Here is a 21,832-nt window from a genome sequence, read left to right on the forward strand (position 1 = left end):
ACCAGACCATTTCTTTGCTAAAATCCCGCATACTTTTCCGTCCCTTCCCTGAATCAGGGGTGCAGGGCTCATCATCTTCTCAGTTTCCTCTCTGTGGCTGACACAGCATGAGAGAACAGGTCTGCGTCCACTGTGTGGTCTCCGTGGAGTGTAAACACCAAGTATGTACTGGGGGCAGGTGCCTCACCAAGACCTCGAGCTGCTCTGCGGCCAGTTGGGGGGGGGGTGCGTCCAGGTGCAGGAAGGGGGCGGGGCTCCCATATGCACAGGACAGAGAATAGTGGGCTGAACGAGAGCAGCATCTTCCAAAGCCTCCTGTTGTAGCCACGGTGTGGGGCAGGGGGGCGGGCAGGCAGCAGAGGGGGTACATGGCTTGGGGGTGAGTGATGGCCTGGGGTTTATTAGCTGGAGATGCTGAGTCCAAGATGCCTGTGAGAACCCAGAGAGAAACCACTTGAGCCGCTGGATATGTGGGCCTTGGTTCTGAAAGCCTCTTGGAGTCAGAATTCAAGGTACGGGGTCAGACTGAGCTCACTGAACTAGAACCCGGGGTCACTGCGAGCATGTTGACGTCTGGAGACGCACCCAACACAGGAAGTGGTAGGAATCCCTGAAGACTCCTCACAGGCCGTCCCCCACTGAACTCATGGGGTCAGCCTATGCATCCCAGAGAGATTCTTTACCCCTACCTCACTATTGTAATCAGGGGTGTTCTGACCGGAGATGTCAACAAGACCCCTGTGGGACGCCAATTTCTGATGTCCGAGATCCATTTACAAATCAACACCGCCCTGAATGTCCTCGCAACCCCTGCTCCAAATTCTGGTTTGGGGAAGCACACAAAAGAGAAAAGAAGTAGAAAACAGCCTCAGTGATTCCGTGGGGGACACGGTGGAGGCCCCCCCAGGACTGGCTGTGTGTCAACAGAAGGTGACGCAGACTGCCCTCCAGATGCCTGCAGCCCATTTTCATGTTTGAAAACCACAACCAACAAATCATCACAGGGCAGGACTAAATCATAAATAACAGAAACCCACAATTTTCTAAACCAAATCTGGGTTTAGAGGTTCAGAGAAGTCTGATGAAATTTAAACCAGCTTCTGTCACAGAGGACAGAGGTAGCCTTGGATTTCCATAAGCTGAGTCAGAGGGACACCCCAGAAGGTGTCCCAGACCCCTGAGAGCTCCCATGTGAGTACAGCTGAGGCGGACAGCGACAGAGGGCGCATGTGCTTTATTGCTTAGGTTGCATATTCAAACAAATACAATAAACCGCATTTTAAAAATGTAAGGCACGTAAAAGCCTCTGTGCAAGTTCCGTATTATTTTTAAATTCCTATTGGCTAATAAAAGTACTTCCACTATAGAACTCGAGTTCTCTAGAAATGCACATGATGGATTTTTTGCATGCAGGATACCCTGAAACATTATCATATCTAACCTCATGGCACAACTGGACAGTCTCAAATCAAAGGTCTGTGTGTAAATAATGATTATAAGTATTATTATATTCGCAAAAACCTTATCAGCTTATCCACATATATACAGTCGGTCCCAAACGTTAGTGATATGAAATCTAAAGGAAGAGCTGGCTGCATCTGTGTCCCACTTCTTTAAAGGGAGATTTGGCATCTTTGAGCCGTCCTTGCATAAGTCACGTTGCCGTGTGCAAAGGCCAGGGTTATACGATGCTGAAGACCATGGACAGATACTGTTCATATGACACCTGAATCCAGCCGTCTTGATCCGTATCGTAACGCCTGAATATATCTGTCAACCTCTGGGAAAGAAACACAGGCATTTAGATCTTGATATTTATTAAACAGGAGAAAGAAAATGGGTTTCATAAATACATTTAGGAACCAAATTCACCCAGGTCTCCAGACACCCCCACCTCTGATAAGCCAGGGCAGGGATGCATGGGTGGATATCTGTGACCATGGTCAGTTGGGACAGTGAGGGTAGAGAAGTCGGGGGCGGGGGTGAGCTGTAGGCACAACTCCACAATACACCCCAGCCCTAGGCCCTGGTTTCCCAAATGGTCCAGTGGTGAGCCTGGATCCTCCCTTCCTTATGTAGGACCAACCTCGTGGGGGCCCTTCCTCAAATGCTCACCTTTGGTCTGGTCACTTGCTACTCAGGACACAGGGCAACCAGCCCTGACTCGGCCCCCCGCCCCTTACACCCAATAGGTGAAGGCCTAGACACAGAGAAAGGAAAGGAGGTAGGTGTCCCTGTACAGCCTCAGGGTCCCTCCTGCCCACCCCACCCAGAGGGCTTAGTCTGTTCACAAGCCTGATCCCCCTCAATAGGTCAGGAGCAGAGGGGAGAGTGGCCCCAGGCGTCTCCCCAACTGCTGGGCACTGGACAACCTTAGTAGCCCTGAGGAATCATACGTGCCAAAAGGAAGCAGGCAAAAAGCAATTCCCCAAGACAAGAGAAGGAAACATTGTCCAGGTCCATCACAAGAGCAGGCTGGAGCCCAGGCCCGTGGCAGCAGGTCAGATGGGGTCTGACACAGCTGACCATCCGCTTGGGCATCAGCAGGGGCGTCCCAGCATGCACTGAGATGCTAATGCCAAACCAACTACTGGAACCCCAGCAGCAGCTAACTCTGCCTTCAAGAACAACAGGCAAGTCTTCTCTATACTTTCTTTGTATTTTCCCAAGATTTCTACAAATTCTCATGCTCTTATGTAAAAATCATTTTCAAAAAGCCTTTTTCTTTTTGTAAAAAAGGCAGATGAAAGAAAACATTTTTTGAGGATATTTTACTTGTGGTCAGCAGCTTTTCTTTTATAGATCTTGCACCTGTGTTGTGTTCAGGGTCACGAAGGAAGGGTGGGTGGGACCAGGACCTGACATGGAGCTGGGAGGCAGTGTCCAGGTAAGCTTCTCATGGGACTCTGATCGTGTTACCCTAGCTACTGAAAGCCTACACTTGATGACCTTTGCTTAAGAAGAAATATAAGGATCAGATGTTTACTCTTGGGACATAACCTCAAATGAAAACTCTAACCCTAGAGCAAATGAGATGCAGACAGTCATGAGATTTTTTACACTACACCTTTTCCTAAAATATTCAGATAACACTGCAAAAACGTAACCCAGGGTCCCCAGACTGAGGCTGAGATGGGGTAAGGCTCTCCCCATTTCAGAGAGCCAAGGCTCAAATGTTAGCACACGGGCTCTCCAACCAGGCCTTGAACAACAGGGACTGGGCTTTTCCCCAGACTCATCGGCAAGGAAATCAGGCCACAGAAACTATACTTTTACTGACCTAGTATTTTAGTGGGGAAAATTTGGGAATGTTTTCCAAAACACCAAATTAAATTAAAAAACCTCATGCCGTTCACATGTCTCAGGGGACTCTAAAGCTGACAAGATGTAACCCCAACCTGGATTCAAACTACAAGGACTTATCTTTCAGAGACAAGTTCTACTAAAGTATTTATGGAAAAACATTTACTTTCCACGGATGGAATTTGTGTCAGAGTGAGGGCTAGGAGTGTTATGGTCACGGAGGAACAACATCAAACTGTCCACCAACTGATAACTGTTGAATCTGAGTGACGGGCATATAAGTTCATCATACCTTTGTCTCTTTTTTTAAATTTGTCAAAATAAAAACTCTGAAAGCTATCTGAATTTATCAGTTCAGGGCATTTCTAAGCTTCCAATCTATGTGACCTGGATCCCTACATAGAGACAGGAGCAGGGCTCTGGGAAGGAACCACAGGGTCTGCACCTGCTTCCCTCATAGGCAAAGGAACAAGGCCCTGGAGGGAATGTGAAGTGCAGGGGTCAGCGGGATTCATGAGCTTCACCAGATGCTGCCTGGCAATGGCTCTGACACCTGAATGAGGCGCTGTGAGCTCAGAAGCCAGCTCCTGTCCCCGTAGCTTACCTCACACAAAATGGCAGAGCACAGCCAAGATCACAACAGAAAATGTACCCATTTCCTCAGAATGAAAATACAACAGAAAGAGCAGAGTATCCAGGAAAATAACCCACTTGGCTTAGAATACGTGAACTCATCTGAAAGGACTGCTCTGTACCACAGCTGACCCTTGAATGCAGGGGTCAGGGGCAACGAACCCTGGAGTGGTCGAAATCCACGCATAACTCTGATGCCCCAAAACATAATGAACAGCCAACTGCTGATCAAAAGCCTTAGTAATAATGGTACATATGTTTTGTACGTTTTCTGTATTACATGTGTATTCTTACAATAAAGTAAGCTAGAAAAAAAGAAAATAGGGGCGCCTGGGTGGCTCAGTGGTTGAGCATCTGCCTCTGGCTCAGGTTGTGATCCTGGGGTCCTGGGATCGAGTCCCAGATTGGACTCCCTGCATGGAGCCTGCTTTTCCTTCTGCCTATGTCTCTGCCTCTGTCTCTCATGAATAAATAAAATCTTAAAAAAAGAAAAAATGTTATTAAGAAAATAAGGAAAATACATTTTCAGCCCTATACTGTATTTATCAAAAAAAAAAAATCTGCCTATGAATGGACCAACATATTTGGTCGCATGTTGTTTGAGGGCCAGCTGTACTCCCACGGGGAGAACAGGCTCTACTGGTCACACCTCCGTTCAACAGAACTCCACAGACAAGACTAGCTCTTATAAGCTGCAGAACTGATTCTACTCCATGAAATCACTCATTGCAGGATGGCACTTCCCTCCTTCCCTCGCCCCCTGTGCCACAGCTCAGCTCTGTCAGCCCCCAGGGAGCCCCAATTACCTGCAAGACAATGCAGCCCTGGATGAAGTCATCAAATGCAATCTGCCCCCGTCCTTGTCTGTCAAACTTGCGAATGAGGATGTCATGAAACTGGTCAGAGAGCCGGTACCCTGGAAGAGAAGTGTGAGAATGAACACAGGCCAGGAGAGTGGACATCCCATCAACACTCCCATCCTCTTCCCATAAGGCCCTGCAGCCTCTTACATCTGCTGATAACAAATGACAAACGACCGAGGCTGGGATGGGAAACACAAGGCGCAAATTCGCTCACATGCACTCTGGGAACAAAGCCCTCACTCTGCAGTACTCCCCATGTGCAGTCTTGCCAATGGCTGACTCGCAGACCACCACCTTCTTCTGCAAGGGTGAGTGTCATAGGTGGCCAGCACCATCGGGTACAGCAGGTCATTCAGGTGAGCTCACTTGTTCACATCCAGGAGACTCACTTTATAGTGCTGCACCCCAAGATCACCCCGCAGGGCAGCCAGACTTCATTATCAAGTTTTCATCTTACAAATGGTAAGTTTCATTGTACATTTGAAAGACCATATTACTGAAGACTTCCAAATAATCAGAATGTAAACTCAGGGAATAGCAGAGCAATTGATGGGTACTCCCCTACATATAGCACACTGACACTAGGAAATGCAAGGTTACAAGGAATAAGGCAGCCCCATAAAATTCACAACCACTCAAGGGTCATCAAATCTTATGACAAAGAGCCACCGTTCCACCTTCAACTTACTGAAGGTCCTGAAAAGGTCTCCAACAGGGAGGCGGTCCTGAAGACACGAGGATACCTCTCAGGGCCACTCTAGACATAGACAAGCACACCTACTTCCTTCCCTCCTAATCCCACTACCTGTGTGACTGTGGAGTCCTTACTTATTCAGGAGACAAGATCCAGGGGCCAAATATATTTACTGGTTTTCGGTCCTGCTGGAATCTTTGCGAGGATATATGTACACCTATTATCTGAGTGAATTTCATAGTTAATTACCTGCATAAACGCTTAATTACTTCACTAAAAAAAGATTCAAACATGCACACACATGACAGTACCTTCCAGAGTGGTCAGCATACTCTATGCATCTGTGACTTAAATCCAGGGCTCCCTTCCCTGCCAGCTGAAGGCAAGACAGGATCCCTGACTTAAATAAAAGAGACAGTAGGTCCTGGATCGGGACCAAACCCCTGGCCCCTCTGAGTCTCCTCTCCTCACACCTGGCACCTATACCACCTGTGGACAGGTAAGAAAGGCCCAGGTTGGTAAGGGCTGAGCTCACCAGGGTGTGGAGAGCAGACGACAGCCATCGCTGTGCGGGTCTCCTGCCCACACAGAACACACAGGATGCATACTCAGGAGTGGTACAGACCACAGAAACAACTTCTATCATCCCTGTGATTAGCTTCCAGTATCCCTGGCCTTCAATACTAATGTAGAGAGAACAAAACGAATGAAAACCACACTAGGAAAATGAGTGATGAACAAACAGAGTACAAAAGAGACGTTTATGTAAGAGGCAAAATCTGGGAGCAGACTCTTCTCTGAGAACTTTCTCCATTGAAAATCCACATCATGATAACCCTATCCTCATAAATTAAGTGGGGGTATCCTCTGGAAATGCAGATCAGAACAAGGTGGCTCACACCGATCAGTGTGTCTGGTATCAGAGACCAGAAACCCCACATGTTGGCGAGGATGTGCACTGTTGGTGGGAAGCAAACTAGTGCAGCCACCGCTGCAAACAGTATGGAGGTTTCTTGAAAAGTTAAAAATAGAGCTCCCACATGATCCAATAATTCCGCTTTTGGGTATTTACCCAAAGAAAATGAACACACTGATTCGATCTGCACTCTCACATTCACTGCAGCATTATTTACAGCACCCAGGATATGGAAGCAGCCCAAGTGACAGACCGGGAGACAGACACAGAAGAGGTGTGCACACGCAGGAATATCAGGCAGCCATAGAAAAAGATGATGCCTCTGGCGACAGTATGGATGGGACCTAGGGTGTGTTATGCTAAATGAAGTAAGTCAGAGAGAAAGACAAATACCAGATAATTATAGAACATAGAAACAGACTCCTAAGTAACGGGTGGTGTTGGAAGAAAGAAGTGAAGAGGATTAAGGAGAACAAACCTGAAGTTATAAAATCAGTCAGTCAGGAGACAAGATGTCCAGCATAGGGAAGACAGTTGATCATACCGCCATGGGGTGACAGATGGCGACTATGACCCTGGTGAGCACGGAGTGCCTTACAGCACCCTCCAATCTCTATGTTGCGCACCTGACACTCATGTAACATTATGTCAGCTCTACTTCAACTAAATTAAATGAAAAACAAAAAAACAAAACAAACAAAGGTGGTGCCCTCTGTGTGCAGCTCCCCCAGCCTGTGGCCCTGGTCAGACCTGATGTGCTGGCCACAGGGCCGCACCCTGAATATAGGAGAGTGAGGTTCTCTACTGAGAACAAGCACAGGAGGGGTGAGACATCACAGCTGTCCTGATGACCCCACAAGTCACCAACTGCCTATTCTCAGCACCCTGTGTGACAGCATACCTCCAAAAACCTGGCTGCTTATCAGTAACTACTCTCCAGGGTACAGAAACTACAGCAAGGAACAGACCTGGGACAGGGCATCCACTCATGTGTATAACCAGCCTGTGGCATAAAAAAGGGGTGGGGGCTGCTCGTGGACCTGCTAGGACCCCAACTCATGCGAATGGGCTGCTAATTTCTAAGGTGGGTCCACGGCACCAATTTTTGTGAGCAAATGTCCACATGTTCCAGGGATGCAGAATAAAGTGTTCTGGGGTAACACGGCACAAGCCTTGCAGTCCTTGGTGCATAAAACAGAGACAAAGCAGATGCAGCACCAAGTCGATACTAGCTGAGGTGAGTGACACTGAATGGAAGGGCCTGTGCTCTGATAAGCTCTTCGTCAGAAAGCAGTGAGCTGGCTGGGCAGGGAGGGAGGGGGAGCTGTCCACACCTGACTGCCTTCCCCACATGGGAGGACAGCACCATGTGGGGGACTCCTACTCATCAAGCTGTCAGGGCCCGCTATTAGCGGGGTGAGGGTGTGCCTCACACACTCCCTTACTTTCAGGTCTCTGTATCGGGTGCACAGCACATACCAGACCTGAGTTTTAAAAAGGAATCCGTGAGCTATCATACCCAGCATGTGGGCCTGAGAGGGTAACCCAACACACCCAGGGTTGGCCCAAGACATGGAGTGGACAGACGTCAGAGGACACTTTCAGGCTCGATCCCCCCACCCCCGATTCCCTCATGCGTGTGCAGAGCTGGAATGCGGCCCCCCTGCTTGACCACGGCCACACATCTGTTCTTAGAAGCTGAAACTGGACAGGAATCTTTGCTTCAATTACTACCGAAAATCTTCCAAAATTATGTGGAAAGGGTAACAACGTCCCTTTCTGGAGAAGGCCCTCAGAAATCAAGAACCAATTGTAGGAATAGACTTGTTAGAACACTGAAGAAATGCTATAGCAGAGTATTTACTTTCTCTAGCAAATGTCTATAAGCCAGGTAGGAGCCTGACCTCGCCCAGCCCAACTGTGAGGGACTGCCACATGACCTCCATGACTGAGGCTGGAGGACGGAATACTGCCCACCTCAGTGCTCCCACTGTGAGCTCTAAGGACCCAGTGGGTCCCTGGCACAAAGGAAAGAGGGCTATAGGCCTGATGACGCTAGAAGTGCTGTGTTCCGACACCTGAGGTCACTTGTCTGCACACAGTTCACAGGACCCAGCTTCTCTCAAGCTGTCCTCGGCCTCCTGTTCCTTCCAGCCCCAGGACCACTCTCTGTAGATGGCTCCCACTGTCCCTCCCAGCCCTTCCGTATGACCCTCCCCATCCCCCAACCAAAGGGCAGAGCAAAGTCAGCTGTGTTCCCAGTCCCAACACAGAGAACCTGAGGCCAAGTCCTCCCTAATCCTGACCCACACCTAGCGAGCCAAGAACACAAACTTCCCAGGGAGTCCCAGAGTCTTTAACTGAACAGCACAGGAATTCATAAGGAAAGAGAAAGAGAAGATGGTCATAGAGTGCACACCCAAAGGGAAAATGGGAGAAGAGTAGAAGTTGGCAACATATTAACAAGAGAATTAAGATGTACTTTGTATTATTAAAACTCAAAATACCTAGAAGTTCATTAGTACATTATAATGATACGTTACAGAAAATAAAGTACCTGATTTGCTTCTAGAAGGCATTCACAAGTAGCCTTTTAAGCAAATGCAGAATGGGTTTTATGATGGGGCCCAGTGAACAGAGGGCTGAGTCAGATCATCCCAAACATACCAGAATCTGGGTGGAGCTCCCACAAGCCTTGGACAAGTAGTCCATGTCCATGTTTACTTGATATACGAAAAATCCCAACTTCCTTGAAGACCCACACACCAGCATCAGAGGCCCACTGGCCCACTCTGGAAAGGCTGTGTACACACTCCTGGTGGCACGGCATACTTGGGCTGACACGCACATGAGAATGGGAGCTCGCACTCCTACCAACGCTGTGCCTGAGGCATGCGACTGGCACGGCCACTTACAGAATCTATTACAAATACCCGATCATCTTGCTATGTGTTGTGATATATCTCGCATCAGAAGCCGCCTGACATTTTATTTTCACTTATTCCCATGCAACTGTTTGCAAAGCTACCATATTCTCAGTGTGCGTGTGACATCACTCCATTTCACAAAGATAAACGATTGCATAGCCCTTATCTCATTTTGGATGGAAAAAAACACATAAAGCCTCCATGTCAAATATAAGCCTTCAGGATATAAATAATATCAAAATATAAATCTGTATGATGTCAACAAAAATTTCATAGTTAAAAAAATCAGTAAACTGAGGGACACCTGGGCGGCTGAGTCGGTTAAGCATCCCACTCTTGATTTCAGCTCAGGTCATGATCTCAGGGTCATGAGATCCAGGCCTACCTAAGATTCTCTCCCCCTCTGCCCCTCCCCCACTATCTTAAAAAGAATCAGTAAACCGAACAAAGTAAAAACATTAATGGCACCTCGCCTCCAAAATGAAACATGCTACACAATCACCATAAGTGAATTACCAAAACCTGAGAGTGCTTGCTTGAGCTCGTTCTTGTCGATCATCCCAGAGTTGTCCCTGTCGTAGGTGCGGAAGACATTCTGCCAATCTGTGATGTACTTCCAGACGCCAGTGAACTCGCTAAAGTTCACGCCAGCTTTGTTCTCTCGGTCAAACATAGCTGAGACAGAAAGGAACATGAGTGGTATGCAGTGGTGGCACGTCAACGTCACCACGTAAGCAGCTCCATCCCAGCACAGTAGCTCCCACACCCCCCTGGGGCCCGCTGCCTGCCCAGCTGCCCAGGAACATAAGTCCCGCTGGGCGCCCCCGCTCTGTCAGGAAGAAATGGAGGCCTCGAGTGAGGCAGCCACCTCCACGGTCCAGCTCTGCGGGCAGTTCCTCCTTTCTGCAAGAGGACCGAGAACCACCCCTGCAGGCCCACTCCAGTTAGAAAAAGACTCTTCGGGCTTTAGATTGTTTTGTCAGTAAGACCTGTTTTTCATTAAAAAAAAAAAAATCAGCCTAGGGGCCTGGGTAGCTCAGTCAGTTAAGCTTCCAAATCCTGATTTTGGCTCAGGTGGTGACCTCAGGGTTGTGGGATGGAGCCAGCTCCTCTGAGCCCAGCAGGGAGTCTGCTCTCTCCGTCTCCCCACCTCCCCCTCAAATAAATACATCTCTGAAAAAGAAGAAAACAGCCCCATTCCAGGTCCAGATACGAAAGAACCTCTGACTGCAATTACATATAGAGGCAAAGTGGTTGAAAATACATATAAAAACTCAGCCTGAAAGACTGTATGCAGAAACGACAGATCATTTGGTCTCTTTTCACATAAAGAGGCCAAGAGAAGACTGAAAGGAAAGAGCTCTTGGTTGCTCAGACGTACACCATAATTCACGGAGAGCTCCCATAAGGAAACACCAGGTCAGAGCTGAGCATCAGTGTTTCTGCCAGTCAGCAACCGTGCAAGGTGCGGACAGCGTGTGAAGCATGCTGGGCCTGTCTGGACACGGACTCTCCAGGGCTGGGAGCGCAGGTTGAAGGCCACAGGCCACAGGCACAACCTGCATCCAAGCGCCAGGAGTATGCCTGCGCAGGTGGGACATGGCACCGTTACTTACATATGATGGAGCGGACAGTCACTGGATTAAATGGAGTCCATGTGCCTGAAGATAAATGATAAGAAATAGAGTCAGAGAAAATCGCTTCAACAGCAAGCTCTAAGACTCTAACCTGTAACATCAGAAGCTAAAGAAAGTAACCCACTGCTCATGGGAAGACCTCAGCCACCAGAAATGTCCCCATGGGGTGCCACCCTGGGGGGACATTTCTGGTGGCTGTATGCATGTTGTTGTTGGGGTCCTATCTCGCAACAGACATCCGTTCAAAGCTGTTTATGATGAGGTGAAGCTGGGGGCTCGTTCTTGTTTACCACATAAACGAGATAAAACCCTATCTTTACATATGCTCCACGCTCAGCATGTATCCCCACACAAGTCCTGAACTCACGACCCTGAGATCAAGACCCAAGCTAAGATCAAGAGTCAGACACACAACCAATGGAGCCACCAAGATGCCCCTGGTTTCAGAGCATTTTAATATACACTCAATTTTCAAGGAAGGCAGTTACCAGGTAAGTTGAGAAGTACTGAAAAGCATACCATAAAACCATGCCTTAAACATTTTCTCCTGAAATTACAGTCTGTGTGTTTTTATTATTTTCCTTGACGGCGTGAAAAGGTAATTATAATTATAGTATATGTGCTGCCGAAGCGAGCACATGAAAAGGTAATTATAGTATTCTATGATTCACTTCAGAATTATAATGGGGATATTACAGGATATTTGTTATAAAGGGCACTGTTGAATCTCATAGAACTCTTTATCAACTGATAAAAAAAAATGTTCACTAGATACCTCTATGCCCCTGAGCGATTTATACCATTATCAACTTTTATACTTACTAAAAACAAAGTTAAAAAATGCAGTGTCTCTCCCCACATCCCACTTGTATAAAAACACCTCCTATTTTCTTCTATATATAAATCTGTTTCCATTTTTTATCTCCACACAGAGACCCATTCCCTGACCTCACATAAAGGGACCTTTTTGCTCAAGTTTGAGGCCTTCTTGGATATGGGTGGTGGCAGGAGAGTCTGAAGGGTACCACCCCTCACACGCTACCACATTAGCCTTCCCACTGCAACTCTCGAGGACCACGCCTGCTCGACCCAGGGCTCATGCACATGCTTCTTGTCTCCACCTCCCAAACACACGCGTACCCTTCACCCCTCCCCTCTCCTACTGTAAGCTGCAGGAGAAAGCATCCCCAGGAGAGCTTTCCCTGAGCACCCCACCTTCCCTCAGTCCCTAAATGAAATCCATCTCCTCTACCAGTGCACATTTGAGCTTCCTGTTTGGAATATCTGCAACCATAATTACTCAGTGAAGGTTGTTCTTCCCCTAAATGGCACACTACAGGGCTACATAAGCATCTTCTACAGGCTTTAAGATGTTGAGGGGAAGGGTGAGTGGCACCCTGTATATAAAGCTATTGGGAAAAGTATTACTGAAAACCAATATAGTAAGAACACTATGTTACAAAGAACCCAACAGAAAGGAGAATTCTAAACACAGAATGTCACTTCTTTGCTGTTTTCCCTCCCTCACCCCAGGCTGCTGCAAGCACTGAACTGCTATTCCACAGGAGATGGCCCAGCACTGACCAGAAGCCCCAGGAACCCAGGAACCCAATGCACCTGTTGGAGTCTTCCCTCCACCTCTGATATAGGCTGATAATGAGCCCTCAATCTGTAGAAGTAAAGCCTACAGACCCTCCTCACTGTGAGCAGAAGCATCATGGGGCCATCTCTGCCAATGACTTGTCCAAAGAAGTGTGAAACAAAAGCAACACAAGTGTAACAGTTAAGTAAAGTGCAACACGAGCACTTGTGGTGAGGGCCAGGTGCCACCGGGATAGGCATGCATGGACTGCCCAGAGAGGGTGCATCCCTGAGGCGACCCAGCGGAACCAGCAGCCATGCTGGAGGATTCCAGGCTCAGGAGAGAGCAAGAGGTCACCTGGAGCTGAGGCAAGGATGGAGAGAGGCTGCCCTCAAGCACAAGGCCCACAGGTCTGCTACTGTGCAAGGGCGAAGGTGGAGGCAGGCTGTCAGTGCCTCGCTCATCCTTCTATCACCCAAATGGGGCCTGACTCTCCAAAGAAACCAAGGGATAACAGCCAGGCCGCTTCTCAGACTAAACATCAAAGCTCAACAACCCACAGGGAGGCTGAAACACTGCCACATGCAGACATTTAGATACATGAAGCATTAAATGCATTTGAGTGTCAGCCTGAAAATCTAACTACTTTAGAAAACAGTTTTCTAAGAAAACAAAGCACCGTGCAAATAACCACTATTTAAAGAGCTCATGACAACAACATACATTTTTCACAAGCCCTATACCCTCAGTATAAAACTCTATCCCAGGTTTTCTGTGCCATCCCGAATTTCAAACATTCCCATCTGCTTTTCCCAGACACTAACATGTTTGGATATCAGAACCACTCATCTTGAGAAAGACTTCCTGTCAGATTTTTTTTTTTTTTAATTTTTATTTATTTGTGATAGTCACACAGAGAGAGAGAGGCAGAGACACAGGCAGAGGGAGAGGCAGAGACACAGGCAGAGGGAGAAGCAGGCTCCATGCACCGGGAGCCTGACGTGGGATTCGATCCTGGGTCTCCAGGATCGCGCCCTGGGCCAAAGGCAGGCAGGCACTAAACTGCTGCGCCACCCAGGGATCCCTCCTGTCAGATTTTTAATTAGAAATAGATGATCAGGGCAGCCTGGGTGGCTCAGGTGGTTTAGCACCACCTTCAGCCCAGGGTGGGATCCTGGAGACCTGGGATCGAGTCCCATGTCGGGCTCCCTGCATGGAGCCTGCTTCTCCCTCTGCCTGTATCTCTGCCTCTCTCTCTCCTCTCTGTGTATTCTCATGAATAAAATATATATATATATATGTAAAAAATCACGGTACCCAGAAATCGTGCTTTAATTTCATCTCAAAGAACTAAAGAAAACATTTACATGGAAAATCAGGTTTTTCCATGTAAATTTAGTATACTTTTTTTACCCATAATTTGAGAGTGGAGCTAAAGCTTTAAGAAGCAACCTTAAGGGATCCCTGGGTGGCACAGCGGTTTGGCGCCTGCCTTTGGCCCAGGGCGCGATCCTGGAGACCCAGGATCGAATCCCACATCGGGCTCCTGGTGCATGGAGCCTGCTTCTCCTTCTGCCTATGTCTCTGTCTCTCTCTCTCTCTGTGTATGTGACTATAATAAATAAATAAAAAATTAAAAAAAAAAAAAAGAAGCAACCTTAAGCAAATGATGACAGCCTAAGGAACCATCTGTAGTTACAGAGGCAGAGACAATCCCCATTAGGATCCTCTATTATTTTCCCATTCAACCCTCAAGCACACAAATGATTGCAGGAATCTCCATTTTCAAAGGGGAAAAAAAAATCCATTCTGCTCTATGATAATATATTTATTGGCTCTACTCTCCAAAAAGTTTTCTTTCTTAAAATTATGTCCTGTTAACCACAAACTTAAATTTTGGCTTCAGTGAATGGTTGAGGATTAAGACTTCATAACACCTAGCATTCGTACAACTGAAATATCTAACTATTTTGAATCTTTTGGGGGGGAAAAAATCAGACTTTTAAAGACATCATTGGGCAGCCCGGGTGGCTCAGTGGTTTAGTGCTGCCTTCAGCCCAGGGCGTGATCCTGGAGACCCAGGATTGAGTCCCACATCAGGCTCCCTGCATGGAGCCTGCTTCTCCCTCTGCCTGTATCTCTGCCTCTCTCTCTCTCTCTCTCTCTGTGTTTCTCATGAATGAATAAATAAACATAATCTTTAAAATAAAATAAAATAAAATAAAATAAAATAAAATAAAATAAAATAATAAAATAAAATAAAATAAAAATAAAGACATCATCATTGATCTGTTTCCACTTTACTTCATCAGACTGGGAACTCCCAAAGAGACTTCTGCCAAAGAGAAGGTGTAGCAAGTCCTGCAGGGGTGGATACCCAGCACTGGCATTCAATGCACAGAATCTGCAAGATTTTGGTGCCTCTTTGTATTCAGCAAAATTCTACACTTCACCAGTTTTCTTCAGTTACAGCTTCAAATAGAACCAGAAATATGGCCTTACTGAAAAGCAATCTGAATACTGATCAACAGAATTAATGATGCTATACCCCTTGATCTGATAAATCTCACTTCTAGAAATTGATTCTATGAAATTTTGGGTCAAATTACTACAGTACTTACATGAATGAAAATTAGAAACAACGTAAATGACTAATAGTGAAACACTGTGAATTCCATCACTGTAGATACACTGTCTCAATTCCATACCAGGCAGATGTAGGATCTGGCCCATTGGGGCTTGGCTCAAGGGGGAAAAGGATCTTAACTTCCAGTCTTCCTATTTTTATATCCAAAGAAACTGGGGCCAAAGATGTGATGCACCCAAGCCCACGGAGTAATTTGTCGGTAAAGCCAGGTCCACCAAATCCCAACTTTCTTTTATTTCTATCTGAAACTCTGGCTGGGCACGTTTCTGGAAAAGTTCTGGAAAGAGCACACAGGTCAGGCTACGGGTCCGCAAGGACACCCTTGGACTCCAACACTCAGTTTGTTACAATGAAAGGACAATAAAATCAACAAGGGGAAAAGGCACTAGGAGAAGCCCAGTGGAGACTGTGCAGCCCAGGACGCGTTCACTCCTCCAGCTATGAGCTGTGAGAACACAGGCAAAGGGCTGTCAAGTAGAGAAGCTTCCATGTCTAGAGTACAGGGTTTCTCTTGGGGTCCATCATGGAAGCTCCAGGTACCCAGAGAGAAAGCAGGTGTCTACCATAAATCAGACTGTTAGTACCAACTATCCAGGCAAATAGGCACCACAGAACTCAAGGTCCGTGGTGGACAAAAAACTCTTCTCAGTCAGAACCTCCCAGGAGGCAGCCAGCCATCAAAACCCCTCCTGGGAAGGAGCAGGCTCTGAGCATCCCAGGCCTGCGGAGCCAGTCCTCCCCCATACACAGGCAGAAGGATGCGGAGGGTGAATCTCTAACAGCCCCAGCTGCATCCTCAGCAGCAAACACTCCTACCCATGGAACGGGGCCTGTGGGGGCAGAAGCAGAGATGAGAGCAGGAGCACAGTCTGCGGGGGCTGTCTGCTTCTGTGGTCTGATTTCTTTCATTTCTTCTTACTATGATCCCCAAGACAGCTGGAACTCTATTTTGATAAAAATACCTTAAAAAGAGTATATGACTATTATTTTTTAAAGTACAGCTAAAAAATATCTACATAGGTTTTGTGAAGGCAAATTTACAAAAGCACAAAAAAGAGGCTTGACCAAAATTAAATTCCCGTAATTCCAAGAATATGGTACAAGTTAAAAAAAAGAAGAGGCACCAAACTGAAGATAGTCTATAACATGTCATTTCAAAAAGAAGGCAAGAGGGGTGCCTGTAGGGCACAGTAGGTGAAGCGTCTGCCTTTGTCTCAGGTCATGATCCTGGAGTCCTGGGATTGAGCCCAGCATCAGTGGAGAGTTGGCTTCTCCTTCTGTGGCTCCCCCAGCTTGTGCTGTCTGTGTCTCTCTCTCAAATAAATAAAATCTTAAAACAAACAAACAAACAAACAAAACAAAACAAAACAAAACAGAAGAAGGCAAGAGAACAGTCTTCTTCTGTCTTTCTTCATACCTATTAACCATACACCTCCCTGAGAGCAGTCAATTTTAGAAGTTTTCCTATGGAATCCTATAAAAGGCTCAGTGTATGGGACGTACAAGTACTCTTTCAGGATGGTTTCAACTAGATTTTAGCAGACAGCACACATGCACAGATTTAATTAAAGTGAGAAACCCTGCAAGTTTGAAGCTTCAGTTTTCCCACTAATAATAGACTAGGTAAACCAATATCCTGAAATAGCCTAATATTGCCGTTCTAATATGAAAACAGAAGCCTATTCCTGGGGGAAAAAAAATTAGAAGTCAAAATAGTTTCAATTGCATCAGTTATGGGAAGTCAAGGGGAATGAAGAGGGCAAAGATGGGCCTACCCAGAAGCCAGTTTCTGCTCACACACTACAGCTGTGCACAGGAGCCCAGCCTGGCCTTCCTTCAAGAAGTCGTCTAATGGCCAGAGACACCTATAACAATGATCACACGAAGCTAGAATGGAGAGTGTCAAGGACAAAGCAGCGATGCCACAGTGGCTCAAAAGCAGGAGCAGACACATTCCTTCATGCAGAAAACGTGAAACTCAGAAAGTACACAGAACCCTCCCAAGGAGTGGACACCAACATGGAGAGCTGGGAAGACACCAGGGCTCAGCGTGCTTTGAGAGCCTAACTGTGAGGACTAAACCCACAGTACAACATGAGCAAAAGCATTGAAGGGTACCAGCAACACGCATCTATATTTAGATCCTGGCTCTACAGCTTGAGTGTGGTAAGGACGACCTCAGCAAGCAGTATTATCATCTACTCTGTGAACCTGGATCATTAATAACCTAATGCTTTATGGCAGAAAGGATTTAAATTTATAAAGGTAGCCACAATAGAGAAAAATGAGATAAATTTTAAGTGTGTTGGATGGGAAAAGAAAAGTAGGATAATAAAGTAAGGAGTCTAAGACTAGGTCAGAAAAATTGACCTCTCAAAATTCTAAATTCACCCAGGGGCAAGCCACCAATTTAACTTTCATTTTTTTAGCAGCTAATTTGAAGAGGAAAATGTAATTGGTTAAAAAGATTCAGGGTTACTAAGATACACACAAACAAGACAGAAGAACCAGCACAGGTGCTTGGAACACCAGAGGCACCGTGCTCCTGGGAGAAGTGGGGTGGCTGTCTCTCTGGCACCTGCCCCATAGACAGTGTGGAGGCTGCTGTGCCTGCTCTTGGGTTAACAGTGACCACCTGCTTCTGAGGCCAGTTCACGCCTCCAACAAAAGCTGAGGGAGTCCCACTGGGCAACTCAATGAAAGTACCTCCACAAGGGCCACTGAGACAGTCCTGACCACACTTAAGAGTCGAGTTTAACCAGATTTAACCGATTTCAAAGGATCTTAGCAATGGTGAACCAAACATCCTCTAGGCAATTGTTAATAAACACTCTCTTTTAAACAGGTTCAAGTACTGACAGAGTAAAGACCCATCTTCTTTAATAAGCAGCCGAAATAGAAGCAGCAGTGACACCATGTAGTGAAAACATAGAAGCCTAAACCTACAGGTCAGAAGAGGTCCCGCCACCACATCCCCAGGGCTCATAGGACAATGCCGATGGGTGATTTGGTTTGTTAAGTGCTCAGCACAGTGCCTACATGCACTGGATGCTCAGTCAGTGGCAACTGTCATCATCATCACCATCCCCTGAGCTGGCTCCCTGGCCAGGAACAATACTACTACTGTACCCTCAGCCGGCAACACTGAACCCTGCTGCGTGCCTGGCACTGTACCAAGCGCTCTGCACGCATTTCCTCCATCTACACACCCAGAAAGGTCAAGTCCTTACCCAAGGTCACATTCCTAGAACTTCTGGGGCCAGGATTTGAATCTAAGCAGGAGCCCTCTGCAGGGACACCATCATGCTAATGAGGGCAGAGTGTGACCATCATTCCCTGAGGGGTTTCACACAAATCCAAACCTGGATGGCACTCTCGAAACTTCAAGCAAACAGACAAAAAGATGTCCAAATGGGTCCTGGGTCAGTCCTCACTTACTGGAAAAGAACGCAAAAGGAATGACCCCTGAGAGCACTCTCACTGTAGTGGCTAGACTCTTTCACAAATGACTGTGAAGACATCTGTTTTGGTCAATAATCAGAAAGGGGTTTTTTTGTTTTGTTTTTTTGAGAGAGTGAGAGAGGGTGAGAGTGGGCCAGTGCAAGGGGGCGGGGGAATCCCAGACAGGTTCCACCCCAGCATGGAGTCGGACACGGGGCTTGATCTCACGAGCTTGAGATTGTGACCTCAGCCGAAATCAGAATTCGGACATTTAACGGATTCAGCCACCCAGGCACCCCAACACTTAGAACGTTTTAAGCCAGATCTGCTAACGTAGCCTGCTGGATTCCAGCTTGTTTTGACATCTTTCTAGTAACCCAGTCTTCTACTCCTCCAAGTGAAACTCAAGCCCTTGGAGACACAAAAAATGAAAAGATGATAGTAAGAGAAGAAACAAGAAGGCATAGTCATCAAAGCTGAAGTAAAGAGTTTTCTTGGTTTCCTGAACACAGCAACATACATACATGTCCGCGGCCCACGCGTTAAACGCTGGAAAAAGTCAGTGATATGTACCATTCTTTAAACTGCCTCCCACTAATAACAGTAGGTCTCTCAACGTCTTAGAATCAATCCCCTTAAAACCTTCAATGACACACCTCTGGAAAGAGAAGCTACAAATCTTAAGAATCAGAGAAGACAGTGGCATCTGAGGGATTTTTACAAGAATACATAGCCAGGTGTTCACTGAAGTAAAGGGTCTCAAACAGTACTTCCACGGATTAATCATGCTGGAAGCGGCAAGAACCGGACTCCACCGAGAGCCTCCAACACACCACAAGAGCCAGGACACTGTATCCCGGTCTGAGCGCCTAGTATTCCCCCACCGATAAAACCACCTTCCCACAATCCAGCTGCCAGCGCCAGCCCTCTAACATCCCAGTCACTTCCCCGTGCTGCCCCGGCACCTTGTGATCCTCTCCAGAGAGATTGGAGAGATGCAGCTACCTGAGAAACTCAGCGATCTTCAATGTACCTCAAAGTGCATCTACACTTCCTATCCTTCCCTAAAGCCTCCCTGCAACCCCCATTTCTCAAGAACTCAGCAAGACCCTTGGAGCAGGACGTCACTTGGCAAAATAAATCAGAAGCACCTCCACCACGTGCCAGCAAGAAGAGTTAGGCCTTAGTAAGTCCTCTGTACTTGGAAAAAGAAATTGTTTACAACAAGATGGGTCAGATTCAAAGTTCAGGTCCTACTCACCGTTGGAGAGTGCTTGCTGAAGCTCGTTGTCTGATATCACCCCGCTCCTGTCTTTATCAACCCTACAAAATCAAGACTGGTGATTAAAAGTGCAGGACAAGCAAAACACAGCAAGCACACACGTGGACCTCTTGCGTCAATTCTATATTCACTCTGGTGGCCTCCTTCCCATGGCCCTTCCACTGCACTCAGCCAGGGTGTCTCCCGAATTCTGCTGGGAATAAGGAGATGCATGAGCCCCTGCTCTCATCCTAAGTGCTCCACCAGCCAAAGTCCAAGTCGGTTCTCCCCAGAGACACTGAACCACTTCTTCTCTCTTACACCTTCTCAAGCCTTTCTGCTTTGCTTCCCTTTGGCCAGCCTGAATTCCACCTGCACCAGTTCCTCTCCTTTCCACAAACCGCAGAAACACTGCCTCAGACAAGTCCTTTCCTGGCTGTGGGCCATTCAGGTCCCGGTCACTCATTCACTTGGAAGGACGACCCAGGATACAAGTACCAGCTTCCTTCGCAGCCGAGGCAGCTTAACAGCATTGAAGCAGCCTGTGTTTCTGTTTACCCTAAACAAGCATCCGGGAGACCTCCAGGAGCAGCAAGCTCCTCAGCCCGCAGGCTCTTGGCTGTTGGGGACGTGTGTGTAGGCGTGTAGGCGGCACCTCAGGGCATCTGGGGGCGGGGCTCTGCACCTGGACGCCCCCCCCCCACCCCAGAGCGACGGGTGAGCCCCAGGGCGGCAGCAGGGTGGGGGGGTGCAGAAGGCCCGGGAGAGGCCTAAGGGAGCCAGGCAGGAGGCCAGGGTGATGGGAAGACTAAGTGAAACAGGAAGGAGGCAGTGGGGAGGCCCAATGGAGCCAGGAAGGAGGCCAGAGCAGACAGACTGGAGGGAATCAGGAAAGAGGAGGGGAGGGGAAGCCAGAGGGCAACTGGAAGGAAGCTGGGCGGGGGAGGAGGCCAGAGGGAAGCCAGGAAGGAAGCCCAGGGGAGGCCCAGGGGAGGCCGGAGGAAAGCCAGTGGGAAGCCAGGGAAGGCTGGTGGGAGGCCAGGAAGGAGGCCAGGAAGGAGGCCAGGAGGGAGGCCGGAGGGAAGCCAGGGAGGAGGCCCAGGGGAGACCGGGGGTAGGCCAGGAAGGAGGCCAGGAGGGAGGCCAGGAGGGAGGCCGGCGGGAGGCCAGGAAGGAAACCAGGAAGCAGGCCGGGGGAGGCCGGTGAACCTGGTAAGCGCCCGGGTGGCGCCGGGCCTCACCTCTGGAAAACGTTCCACAAGAAGCTCTGGTCCGGCAGCGCCGCGCCCCCGGCCGGGCCAGCCCCGGGCCCCGGGCGGTAGGAGTAGGCGGCCATGGGCCCAGGCGGCAACGCTGGGCCGAGCTCCCGGGAACGCTGGAGACCCGGGCGGCTCCACTTCCGCCTCTGCTGGGGCGGGGCCTGGCGCTGACGCCACTTCCGGGGACGCCGGAAGGCGGTGTCGCCCGCGCAGCCTAGCCCCTGGCGGCCCGGTTGCTAGGCGACGCCCGGGGCCGCGGACCCTGGTGCGGAGGCCGCTCGGCCGGCAGGGGCACCGACAGGACGCGCGGAAGGGGCTCCCCTCGACCGTGTTTCATTCTTGCACACGACGTCCCGGGACCGAGTGTGACCGAGGGGGACGAGACACTTTTCCGGAGTGTTTCTGCGTCCCCGTGCGTCGGCGGGCGGTGTCACCCGCACCTCGCCCCTGCCGGCGTCGGGGGTGGGCCCTGCTGGGCCTCAGGGCCGGCCCGCCCCCGCCCCCGCCCCCGCCCCCGCCCCCGCCCCCGCCGAGGCCCCGAGGAGCGCTCCGCGGCTTCCCGGCTCTCTCCGCCAGATTCCTCGAGGGAACGGGGATCTCCCGTGACCTTCCGGGATCTCCTGGAGCTCCCGTGATCTTCCATGACCTCCTAGGATCTCCGGTGACCTG

General features: G+C 48.6%; 1 protein-coding gene across 2 annotated transcripts; it reads right to left on the bottom strand.

Annotated features, from left to right (window-relative positions):
• Positions 1-1,219: 1,219 nt before the first annotated feature.
• PDCD6 (programmed cell death 6) lies at positions 1,220-21,334 on the bottom strand. 2 transcript variants are annotated; one of them, XM_025451275.3, is made up of 6 exons: positions 21,146-21,334; positions 19,905-19,966; positions 10,953-10,997; positions 9,853-10,011; positions 4,743-4,852; positions 1,220-1,780 (listed from the first exon to the last, which is right to left on the bottom strand). In XM_025451275.3, exons 1-6 carry the CDS (start codon positions 21,238-21,240, stop codon positions 1,682-1,684), a joined length of 570 nt encoding a protein of 189 aa, XP_025307060.1. In that variant the 5' UTR covers positions 21,241-21,334; the 3' UTR covers positions 1,220-1,681. The 2 variants fall into 2 exon arrangements, with proteins under 2 accessions (XP_025307060.1, XP_025307061.1); XM_025451276.3 differs by having other exon boundaries at positions 9,859-10,011; positions 21,146-21,333.
• Between the last annotated feature and the right edge of the window lie 498 nt (positions 21,335-21,832).

The sequence above is a fragment of the Canis lupus genome, chromosome 34, assembly GCF_003254725.2.
Source record: "Canis lupus dingo isolate Sandy chromosome 34, ASM325472v2, whole genome shotgun sequence".
Taxonomy (NCBI): domain Eukaryota; kingdom Metazoa; phylum Chordata; class Mammalia; order Carnivora; family Canidae; genus Canis; species Canis lupus.